Here is a 12,907-nt window from a genome sequence, read left to right as displayed (position 1 = left end):
TCATCTACATCCTCACCATCCCCAGGCTGCCTCTAGCCATATTCAGTGTATCTCTAACTATTCTTTTTTTGTTGAGATAAATTTCACTTGTATTCATCTCTTGCCTGAGCTACTGGAAACTTCTCAGTCCCCTTAGTATCTGCTGTATCTGGCTTTGCTCTCTCCCCTTAGTATTTGCTACCTATCCTCTTTACCTGTTGCTTTAGCAATCGTGCCCCATTGCAGAAGGATATGCTGTTTATTCATAGAACATAAGCTTGTCCCAAGTTCTTGTGTTTAGCTCCGAAGTTCTGCAAAGTCCTGCATACTTTGCCCCACTTACTTATTCCGATTTTCTAGTCTGTTAGCTCTGATACGGATAGCAAAATGATTAGATATATTAGCCCTACCTCTCCAACCTATTTTTCATATCTTGTACTTCAGATCCTTTTCTCATAGTCTTTGCTTCATTTTTATCTATTCTTTAGTGAAATTGCCCTCTTCACTAGAAAACTCTTCTCTATTACCTAAGTAGAAAATATGACTCTATCCTTTGATTTCAAATGTATCTGCTTTTCTGCTATGACACGTTGCCTTCCTTATTCTAAAGATAAAGGATTATGTCATATTTTTCATATCTCCTGAGGCACTGTCCCTAGCACAGAGGCACAAAACATGTATTTGTTAAAGGGACAAATACATACATTTAAAACTTTGATCTCTCTGGGAGCATTCAGGCAACTCCTGAACTTATACTGACTGCTTAAAAATTCTATCTTATAAAAGAGGTACAAATATTCCTTAATTTTAGTGTTGGGCAGTGGTTTTGTAAACTGAAAACTTGGCTTATCACAACATGTCTGTGAATATGAAATTCATTGTTTTCCTTTTATTACAAGGATGCATATACATTTGAAACTTGTTCTAAATCAGTCACTCTTTTAGAATTTCTCATTAAGGAGGATAAGAAAAGAACATACTTGATTTTGTTGTTTTGTATCTTGTTTTCAACTATCATTGTGAAATAGAATAGCATAAAATATCAAGTGGGTTGAACCAAAAAAGGCCTCCCTTGATTTAATGTTACTCATATTTTAGCTTTAAATTGACAAATCCATGGGAGGCATGCCTTGTAATATCCAGTAAAGATAATTTTTATAAAATCCAGAGAGTGTCATACATGGAGTTCAAGTTACGTTTTTATCACAGCATCATGTCATTGAGCCATTTTCCATTGTCTATGATTAAAATTTCTTAGGAGCGATGAAATATGCTAGCACTTACATTTCAGAAAGTGGATAATGTCACTTGGCAATATACCTCTCTATGAAGACCTTTGGATGTTCAGAAGTTACTGTTAATGTAAGAGGAGTAATTCACTGAAAGTATTAACTTTTAAAAGTCTTTTGTTCTTTGAAGGTGGTTTCCAGAAGTGCAGAATATTTATTACCAAGGTAATAAAAAAAAACTATTGCCAACTGGTGACAGCAGTGCCAAAATGGAATCTTTTTTCAACTGTGCTGCTACACTTATGACTTTACAGCTGCAGGAACTCGCTTTGGTTTCCATGCAAGATTACACAGACTTAATTGCACAACCTCCAGTAAGTAAGATTCAGTCATACCAATATTCACTTACCAATTTATTTTCAGTTCTTTGAGAGTGGATAATTATAACTTTTACCAGTGAGAGATCAGAAAGTGTATCTTTAGACCTATTACACTTACCTGTTTTAAAAAAGACTTAGTGTCAACATACATGTGTAGAATATATTATTATTATTATTATTATATTAGTGAGGTTAGTGGGAATAAGTGAAAGTTCCCATCATTGGGAAATTTGGGTCATGATGACTGGGGAAGATTTCTTCAAACAACTCTTTTCTTATTGTAAGAAGGTCCTGATACAGGGTGAACAGTCTGGGAATTTGAATATTCTCCTCTTGGGCTCCTTCTTGCATGATTCTAGAGCCCCACTGCTATACACATCTTCCTTTTTCTGGCATCTTGACCCTATAGTAGATACCAACAAGTCTAGCTGGGAATGGCTCTTATCTTTTTTGGTACAGCTCATCCTTGGGTTAACTGTCTAGGTCATGAGAGGAAGGGTGTATTCTAACTGGACCAGTGCCCTCCTTAGTCTCTCACAATTGATATGCATATTTATGGATACTTTATAATATATATATATTATACAATTTCTTTGTTGCAGGATTCTGTTAGGGCCTTTGAACATCCAGGTTTTGTCATGAGGCTGATTCTTGATAACGACACCATTAAGTTTGAACCTGATTTCAATGATTATACAGACATCCTTCTAAATGTTTATGATGTCATGATTAAGGCTGTAAATTTTGTGCCAAGAGTTGAGACAAAATTGTATTCCAAATGGGTAAGTAGCAACGATATTCTGATTGCTTGAATTTGCATGACAGTATTTCCTTCAAATAACTTCTAGAAGGTGTAGACTGGTACCCTCCGCTTAACAGAATATAAATGACTTAATCACATTGGCTTATAAGGCAGTTTTGCTTGAAAACATACTATTTTCCCATTAGCTTCTCTTTAATACCGGTTTCTTAGAACAGTCTTTCATTGAACTCAGCTGAAAACTTTCTGAGGGGGAAGAATTAAAGTTGTGATCAGGTCTGGCTTCCCTTCTCTCTTTGGCCAAATATTTAGCAACATTCTGCTGAACTACAATATTTCAACAGTAGTTATTGCAGTCTAGTATATGAAATGAGCATGTCTGAAAATTCATTTACTTAAAAGCTTTTCAAGTTTCCTAAGTCCAACCGTTAGCTTTCTTTTTCCTTTTTTATTTTTTAAATAGTTTATAAGTATTTCATGCATAAAAAGAGTACAGGACTCTTTAAAGTTTTAAGGCTAATGTTTAAAGTTTTAAGTAGTAATAAAGTTAACACCTTCATGCCTTCAATCTGACTCATACAATGACTGTGACCTTTAAACTCTGCCCTTCAGTTGTCCTTCCCTGTTCTTAGTTCTGTTCTTCTACCTTCTAGCAAAGGATTCACTATCTTGCATTTTATAGTTATTCTGAATTTTTAAAGATAAACTTACTATCAATACACAGCTGCATATTACATTTCTTTCTAGTTTTTCCATATTGTTGTATAGATGGAGTCATCTTATAAATAGTCCATGACTTGTTTTATTTTACTTAACATTGTGATTGTGACATTATTCATTTTGAGAATATTATTGTCTCCATAGATATAACTTTTATTTTTGCTTTCTCAGGGCCCATTAACTTTTTTTTTTTTCAAATAAGCCTGATCATTTTTGATAGTCTCTTGTACTTGGTTATATATTTGTTACTCTTCTCTGTTTGCTGATCTGAGTCCTGCTCCTGGTGGTTTATTTCTGTAAGTGCCTTTCCTTTATTACTGTGGCCTTGTACAAGTGAGAACTTTATGCAGGACGTCTTTGAGGCCTTGATTTGAATTGGTTCCTCTGGAATTTGCATATTGATATGTCCTCTTGAGGCCCCTGCAAACCCAGTACCCTTTTAAACAAAACTTTTGCCTGAGGATTTGGTGGACAATACTGATAGTATGAACATTTACCCAAATCTGTATGAGAACAGGTCTGTGGCTACAAATTCTTAAGACAACCACTCTTTTTCTTCTCCACTGAAAAACAAGGCCCAGATAAGACATTTTCTCTTTATTGCCCCCTCAACTTGCAGCATTCTGAAATTTTATGTCCCGAGAACCTGCATTTTGAGGTTGTGTCACCTCTCAATGTTCCTGGTTTTTTGTGGGGATACCAGTTATGACTTCCCACCTTACTTATTTTATGATGAATATTATTAAGATTCACATTGTTGTTGTTCAGTCACTGAGTCATGTCCAATTCTTTGTGACCCCATGGACTGAGTACACCAGGCTTGCCTGTCCTTCACTATCTACTGGAATTGTTCAAACTCATGTCCATCGTGAGTCAGTGATGCTATCCAATGATCTCATCCTCTGTTGCCACCTTCTCCTGCCCTCAGTCTTTCCCAGCATCAGGGTCTTTTCCAGTGAACCAGCTCTTTGCATTAAGTGGCCAAAGTATTGGAGCTTCAGCTTCAGCATCAGTTCTTCCAGTGAATATTCAGGACTGATTTCCCTTAGGACTGACTGGTTTGACCTCCTTGCAATCCAAGGGGCTCTCAAGAGTCTTCCTCAGCACCACAGTTCAAAAGCATCAATTCTCTGGCATTCAGCTTTCTTTAGGGTCCAACTCTCACATCCATACATGACTACTGGAAAAACCATAGCTTTGACTATAGGGACCTTTGTCAGTAAAGTCTGTGCTTTTTAATACACTCTCTAGGTTTATCATAGCTTCTCAGGAGCAAGCATCTTTTAATTTCATGGCTACAGTCAGTGTCCACAGTGGTTTTGGAGCCCAAGAAAATAAAATCTGTCACAGTTTCCACTTTTTTCCCCATCTACTTGCCATGAAATCCTGGTACCAGATACTGTGATCTTCATTTTTTGAATATTGAGTTTTATGCCAGTTTTTTCACTCTCCTTTTTCACCTTCATCAAGAGACTCTTCAGTTCCACTTCACTTTCGGCCATTAGAGTGGTATCATATGCATATATAAAGTTGTTGATATTTCTCCTGGGCAATCTTTATTCCAGCTTGTGATTCATCCAGCCTGGCATTTTGAATGCTATGCTATGCTATGCTATGCTAAGTCACTTCAGTCGTGTCTGACTCTGTGCGACCCCATAGACGGCAGCCCACCAGGCTCCCCCGTCCCTGGGATTCTCCAGGCAAGAACACTGGAGTGGGTTGCCATTTCCTTCTCCAGTGCGTGAAAGTGAAGTCGCTCAGTCGTGTCCGACTCTTAGCGACCCCGTGGATTGCGACTCCTCCGTCCATGGGATTTTCCAAGCAAGAGTACTGGAGTGGGGTGCCATTGCCTTCTCCATCGAATGATATACTATGCATATAAGTTAAATAAGCAAGGTGACAATGTACAGCCTTGTTGTACTCCTTTCCCAATTTTGAACCAGTCCATTCATTGTTCCATGTCTGGTTCTAACTGTTGCTTCTTGACATATAAGTTTCTCAGGAGACAGGTAAGGTGGTCTGGTATTCCCATCTCTTTAAGAATTTTCCACAGTTTGTTGTGATCCACATAGCCAAAGGCTTTCATGTAGTCAATGAAGCAGAATTAGATGTTTTTCTGGAATTCCCTTGGTTTCTCTGTGATCCAATGGATGTTGGCTACTTAAGCTCTGGTTCCTCTGCCTTTTCTAAATCCAGCTTGTTTATCTGGAATTTCTTGGATCATGCACTATGGAAGCATAGCTTGAAGGATTTTGAGCATTACCTTGCTAGCCTGTGAAATGAGTGCAATTGTACGGTAGTTTGAACATTCTTTGGCATTGCCTTTTTTTGGAATTGGAATGAAAACTGACCTTTTCCAGTCCTGTGGCCACTGCTGCATTTTCCAAATTTGCTGGCATATTGAGTGTAGCATTTTAACAGTATCATCTTTTAGGATTTGAAATAGCTCAGCTGGAATTCCATCTCCTCCACTAGCTTTGTTTATAGTAATGCTTCCTAAGGCCCACTTGACTTCACATTCTAGGATGTCTGGCTATAGGTGAGTAACCACACCATTGTGGTTATCCGGGTTGTTAAGACCTTTTTTGTATATTTCTTCTGTGTATTCTTACCACCTCTTCTTAATCTCTTCTGCTTCTGTTAGTTCCTTGTCATTTCTGTCCTTTACAGTGCCCATCTTTGCATGAAATGTTCTCTTGGTATCTCCAATTTTCTTGGAGAGATCTCCAAGTCTTTTCCATTCTATTGTTCGCCTCTATTTTTTTGCATTTTTCACTTAAGAATGTTTTATCTCTTCTTGCTATTCTCGGGAATTCTGCATTCAGTTGAGTGTATCTTTCCCTTTTTCTTTTACCTCTTGTATCTCTTCTTTCCTCAGCTATATGTAAGGTCTCCTCAGACTACCACTTTGCCTTCTTGCATTTCTTTTTCTTCAGACTAGTTTTGGTCACCACCTCCGGTACAGTGTTACGAACCTCCACCCACAGTTCTTCAGGCACTCTGCCTACCAGATCTAATCCCTTGAATCTGTTCATCATCTCCACTGTATAATCATAAGGGATTTGATTTAGATCATACCTGAATGGCCCAATGGTTTCCCTACTTTCTTCAATTTAATCCTGAATTTTGTAATAAGGAGCTCATGATCTGAGCCACAGTAAGCTCCTGGTCTTTTTGTTGTTGTTGACTGTATACAGCTTCTCCATCTTCAGATTGATTGTATTCTTTGCAGTCGATTTCATTGTTGATCATCTGATGATGTCCATGTGCAGAGTAGTCTTTTGTGTTGTTGGAAAAGGGTGTTTGATATGACAGTGTGTTCTCTTGACAAAGCTCCCTTAGCCTTTGCCCTGCTTCATTTTGTACTCCATGGCCAAACTTGCCTGTTACTCCAGGAATCTCTTGATTTTCTCCTTTTGCATTCAATTCCCTATGATGAAAACGATATCCATTTTGGTGTTAGTTCTCGAATGACTTGTAGGTCTTCATAGATCCATTTAAGTTCAGCTTCTTCAGCATTAGTGGTTGGGGCATAGATTTGGATTTTTATGATTTTGAATGGTTTGCCTTGGAAACCAATCAAGATTATTCTGTAGTTTTTGAGATTGCACCAAAGAACTGCATTTTGGATTATTTTTTTGAGTATGAGGGCTCCTCCATTTCTTCTAAAAGACTCTTGTCCATGGTAGTAAATATAATGGAATCAGTAAACTAAAATGGACAAGCTTCACATTAGACCCAACAATTTCACATAAATTTTGCATATGCATATCACACATTGCATAAATTGTACAATATGTATTTATTTATCCTAAAGTTCTTTTTCAGAAAGGATGACACCAAACATCTATTGTGCCCCAAGAGTAGGGTTGAGATGATGGTGAAGGTGGTGGGATTCACTAATATTCTCATGAAGCATCTAATTCTTAAAAAGTGTGATTTCTTGAAATGCCCACTAGGGGACATAGTGGGCAAACGCACCCTGGATACCTGACCAAATTACCCAGTTCGCTGAGGAATCCTTTGATATTATCAGTTTAAAAGCTGTAGGATATTCACTACTGGCAATGATTTTTGTTTGTGATAGTTAAACATCCCTTCTCTGGAAAACAGGCAAAGAGAGAGAGAGAGAGAGACAGTGTGTGTATTTAAAGTATATCTTGGTTCAAGATAATAAACCATATTTGCACATTTACTTGTCTGTAGAGATTTGTTTGCTTATTTAAAATTGTTGTCTGATAACATTCTTGTCCATGTTATTCTAATGGTTGTAGCAGAATGCAAATTTTGCAACTAGGGATTTTAGTCTGTTCTAGTTGCTGTTCACAGAATCAAAACTCAGGGTCGAATCAATGAGTAAACAGTCTTTCTTTGTTCCAGATAGATTACTCCTCAAGGTGACTAACTATTGTGACCAAAGACTATAATCAAATGACATTGAACTGACTTATTTTAAAAAAAAAATAATGTACAATGCAAACACTACCTTTTAAGCTAGCATATACAGTTGCACAAATAAAATGTGAATTTTGCTGTTTTGATATTCTAAATCTTAATCTGTGCATGTTCTCAAGTGACTGCTCTTTGACCCATACAGAAAAACAAAATACACCTAGATAGCCTCTAAGAAAAACAAAACATTATATGAAACCTAGGTATTTAAAATATGCTGTGATTAGACTGAATTTCCTTCTGTAGACATAGATTAGAAAAATCAGAGTACCTTGAGAGTAAAAAGACAATCTGCTAAGATGGGCATTTTTATATAGCTAAATGATATGGTGTGCTTACTTTGTGGCTCAGCCCTCAAGAATTCGCCTGCAATGCAGGAGATGTGTCTTTGATCTCTGTGCCAGAGAGATCCCCTGGAGTAGGGAATGGCTACTCACTCTAGTATTCTTGCCTGGGAAATCCCATGGACAGAGGAGCCTGTGGCAGGCTACAGTCCATGGTCTTGCAAAAGAGATGGACATGGCTTAAGTGACTAAACAGCACAATACAAATGATATGGTTACCTTAATTTAAGGTATTTTAAATGACTCATATGGTTTTTATCCTTTTGTTTAGGAAAGTAAGTCTAAACCAACAATCTTGAAGCCAATAATTCTGAATGAAATTGTCGAAGCTCACAAAGAAAAGATTAAGGAGGTGGTTGTGCGTGAGAGCGTGGCACCCATTGAGCACCTCAGATTTTATGACAAGTATAATTTTTTAATTACCAGAAAAGCTGAGCAAGATGCTGATGCTTTCCTTGCAGAAAATCATCATTATGAGAAAATAATACAAGAAATTCGCAAATACCAAAAACTCATAGAGGATATACAGTACACATCTAGAAAGGTAAATCTCCCATTTTGTACAGCTGGTCTTTGTACCTAGTGATCTTTTCCCTGGTTTATTAGGATGTATTTCTACACTGTACAGTGAAAGAATCAGACTGTTATTGTCAACAGACAACTATGTACTGGACTTTTCTATCTGCCAAGTATATGGTAAGCCCTGGCTAGATCAGATCAGATCAGATCAGATCAGTTGCTCATTCATGTCCGACTCTTTGTGACCCCATGAATCGCAGCCTCCCTGTCCATCACCAACTCCCAGAGTTCACCCAGACTCACGTCCATCGAGTCAGTGATGCCATCCAGCCATCTCATCCTCTGTCGTCCCCTTCTCCTCTTGCCCCCTATTCCTCCCAGCATCAGAGTCTTTTCCAATGAGTCAACTCTTTGCATGAGGTGGCCAAAGTACTGGAGTTTCAACTTTAGCATCATTCCTTCCAAAGAAATGGAAATAGACAGAACAAGATTCTTCTGCTCAGAGAGCTGAAGGTCTACCCTGCAAGCCTGACTTTTAAGTACTTTCTTTAGTTTGACCCTTCAAAAATATCAAGAACTAATTTTTTAAACTGCTTTGGTGTTTATAAATACTTTGGAAAATAATGGTAATTATACCAAAATGTGGTTACTTCTGTTTAGTAGAAGACTGGTAATTAAACATTTTCTACTTTTGTCCTTTTTTTAATATTTTCCAAAATTACTACCATGAACATTCATTACGTTTTGTACAGAGCAAATATAACATTTAAATCTTGCACTGTCTATATAGCAATAACTTAGTTCTCCGAAGTTTTTATAGCCATTATTGTCCTGAAATAGAATTGGCTTAAGATATACTATTCAAGGAGATTTACTGAGAAGATAGTGGTAGAGTATTTAAAAACCCCAGCCTACATCATATTAAAAAAAAACTCAATTGTATTAGATCATACACACAAAATCAATATTGTGGAAAAGGCAAAATTGTGGGAATCATTTATGTCATTTCATGTTTATTAAACTTTTAATACCCAACGTTGCAGACTGTTCGTTTAGGAATGTTTGAAGTGCGCTGTGAGGAATTAATCAGAGCTTTGGTGAAGCGAGCAGATGTCATTTGTGGAAAACTTATTGCTAAAATGTTCAGAGATCATCAGGAAGTAAATACAAGGTATTGTGTGTAATACTTTTATTTGGTGCAGGGGCGAGGGGGTGCGGTTTAAATAGAATCAACTGTCACCTAAAGTACTGGATAAAGCAGTGTCATAAATGACCTTAAAGAAAAGATAAAGCCAGACTTACTTCTACTTGAATCTATTTAGTATTTTTTTTTCACCATGAATATGTCTTCCCAGTTGTCTGAATTAAGGTGATATTAAAATGCGTTTGCATTTCTTTTGTACAAGTCATGTGGACATTATCTAACTTCATATTTTTAAGTTTGTGTAATCAGTACACAGTGAGTTTTCAAAGTGGATATTCAGAGTAGTTGTCAAGGATCCCAAATTTGGAACATCATTTTACTGTAATTATCCTTCATGTCCATGGGAACATGTTATCTTAACTACAAACTCATTTGTTGTTCAACTTGGAGATTTTAAGGAAAACTAACGCTTGTTAAGTAAACTCAAAAATTCTGATTGTAAAGCAGAATACCTATTTAAGACTAGAAGTGTAATTAGTGTAGTTTTCTAACACTGGTGATAATGTGGCTCCATGAGCCTCTTTCATGATATCAGTTACATGGAATAAACCCCCCCCCAAAATCAGAATTTTGATAGTTACAGTGTTAGAGAAAATATTATTAAAAAGAATATTTATTTTAGCCTTTGTAGAAGCCTGGAAGAAGGTCAGGCACAGCATTAGGGACATAGACTATGAACAAAGCTGCCGAAGTTACGTTGCAGAAGTGGACACCCAATCCAGTGAATTATAACAGGATGTATTGAACCACACAGAAGAAGAACAGTAGTGAAGGAAATGATCAATTTCCTTCACAGTGAAGGTTGGAGGAGAGGGGAAAATCAGGGAAGGCTGAAAAGTGGCAGTGATACATGAATTCCTTTTGAAGGTTGAGTCCACCAGGTGAACAGTGTGGGTGAAAGAATTCCAGTTAGAGGATATAGTATATAGAAGCAAGTGAGGTATGAAATGGCATGATGTGCTCCAGGAACAAGGAGTGGGTTATGTTGCTTTCACAGATACTGTGAGGGATGAGAGGTGGGGTTGAGGGGAGGCTGAAGAGGGTGGCACCACATGCAAAAGGGCCAGGACTTGGGTGGCTTATCTAAGACCCAGAATCATACATTCATCTTAAAGTACCCTTTCCTCTGCAAGTGTAGAATAGTGAATGTCTTTTACTTATAATATTTCATGCTTAGTGAAATATTTTATTTCATAGCTATTTCCCTGCCTCTTAGCTGCCCCTAGAGCTCATGCTGGTTCTACTTTTTCCCTTTTTCTCCTAAGTATGCCTCTCACCAGACTCACAGTATGTACAGAGGACATACCAGGACTATTACAGGAGCTGTTAGGTACAAATACCCTCAACTCCTTGCTCTCATGTGTCTCAACTCACCTCTGCACAGACCCCTTCCTGTCTGACTCCCCACATTCTCACAGGGCAAGAGTCTGGCAACCATTCAGTGTTCTTGTCTCCACCCATAAGCCCAGCCTCATTGCCTCCCATCTCTCTGGACCTGTGTTTTTGAGTTGTCCCCTCTGTGTCTCATCTTAAGTCTCTCCTTCACTGGTGATTCTGCCTCTGAAATTTGCAAACATGTTCAAAACCCTCTTCCATTCTCCATCCTCCACTTCAACTCAACATCACCACCATTCATTCCCTCTCTTTCACCTCACAGCCATTCTTCTTGAATAAATTTCTACACATCTCAACTTTCTTAACCTCTCACAACTTTTTTTTTTTAATTTCATGGTAAGTTCATTATTTGTATTGCCCACAACTCAAGTCAGTAGGAAATATTTACATACTAGCAGAAGTTTCTGAGCACACCAGCCCATTTTAACTGTGCCTTCCAAGTAGACCACCTTTTTGTGCCCTCTCAACTAAATCTCTGGTAGCATCCTTGAAACTCTAGGTTGGAATTGATTGTTCATAGTCTTGTCTTTCATACTGGAATGTGGACTGTCTGAGAACCATTACTACATCTTCCACGTTTCTGTATCTCTGTCACTTAATACAGTAGTTAGGAACATGATGAATGATTAAATGTGTATTGAATGAATAACTAAGTGAGCACAAATTTGCTTTTAATTAATTAGATGTCATATACATAAGATAATCTATTTTTCATGTAATGGAATATTAAAATAGTATACATGAATGTATTTAGGAATAAAATTTAATTATATAAATGGCTTTTGTCTGGTTTTTCAGATTATGTGAGGAATTTGAAAAGATATCTGAAAAAGCTCTTAGCACACCTCCAAATACAGCAGAACTAATGGAAATGAAGGTATTGTTTATAATCTCTGTATAGTCATATGTGTGAGTAAATTGTTTTGCTTATTTTTCCCAGTTTTTTATAATTACTGACATGATATATAGTAACAAATCACTCCAAAAGTTAAAACAGAGGCTTAAAATTGTAAGTTACACACATATACTCTCTCTCTGTTTCTCTCTGTCTGTCTCTCTCTGAAGCTTGGTGATGCACGCTGGATACTCCTAGATGGTTCTGACTTAGATCAACTAGTTCTCAGATGGATTGACCATTATCATTATCTTCAGTAACTTTCTTCTGCTCCACTTTCCTCTCAAACTTCAGCAGTCTCACCTGCGCGTGTTTTCATGGAGTGATAGAGACAGAAAAGCAAGCCCAATTGTACATATGGTTTTTAAGTTTCTACTTGTGTCAGAATAGCAAGTAACCTATTGACCAAAGCAAGTCACATGGCCACAGAGTCTGTGAGAGGACACTCTAAGACTAGATAGTGGAAGAGGTGAAATATTGGAGTTATTAGTGCAGTCGTCTGTCTACAAGGATCTTTTTGAGAGCACTATTAATAATCATTACTACGCTAACAGCCATAAACCAGGGCTGTCTTGGGAAACCTGAGATATGTGGTCATCCTTCATTTCTTAAACCAATGAATGTTTAATCCTTAAATAATGTTTTGCTCTGTTTTCTATAGATTATCTTTTATTCTATCATATATTAAACATTTCTGTGGTAGTTTGCTGAAAAATATTTTGAGCATAGGACTTATGGTACTGAAAATATTAGATAAGTCTCCTATGCTTGAGGTCTGCCTGATGGTGAATAAAATAACATAAGACACCTGGCTAATCATCTTTTCCATTTGTGTAACGTTAAGCTTTTATAGGAGTTTTTTTTCCTTTTCTAGCAGTCGCAAGATCCAAAATAGACCTTGTGTTTCTAGATTTTAAAATATTTAAGCAAACCCAGCAAAACATGTAAAATCATTCAAAAGTTTGTATAGGTAAGAAATTACAAAAGGAGTTCATATGATTATGTACATTAAATTAATCACTTAAATAAA

The 12,907-nt window shown here is 37.2% G+C and overlaps 1 protein-coding gene across 1 annotated transcript in view; it reads left to right on the top strand.

The window, feature by feature from the left end:
- DNAH7 (dynein, axonemal, heavy chain 7) overlaps positions 1-12,907 on the top strand; it is a 260,726-nt gene that overhangs the window by 54,705 nt on the left and 193,114 nt on the right. Inside the window, exons 11-15 of the mRNA XM_010860857.1 lie at positions 1,399-1,582; positions 2,191-2,370; positions 8,136-8,408; positions 9,427-9,554; positions 11,781-11,859. Coding sequence (XP_010859159.1) covers positions 1,399-1,582; positions 2,191-2,370; positions 8,136-8,408; positions 9,427-9,554; positions 11,781-11,859 — 844 coding nt within the window. The remainder of the gene's footprint in view (positions 1-1,398; positions 1,583-2,190; positions 2,371-8,135; positions 8,409-9,426; positions 9,555-11,780; positions 11,860-12,907) is intronic.

This window comes from Bison bison, unplaced genomic scaffold, assembly GCF_000754665.1.
Source record: "Bison bison bison isolate TAMUID 2011002044 unplaced genomic scaffold, Bison_UMD1.0 scf7180017864471, whole genome shotgun sequence".
NCBI lineage: Eukaryota > Metazoa > Chordata > Mammalia > Artiodactyla > Bovidae > Bison > Bison bison.
Note: the sequence above shows the minus strand (reverse complement) of the source record. Positions and strands in the feature narration are given on the sequence as shown.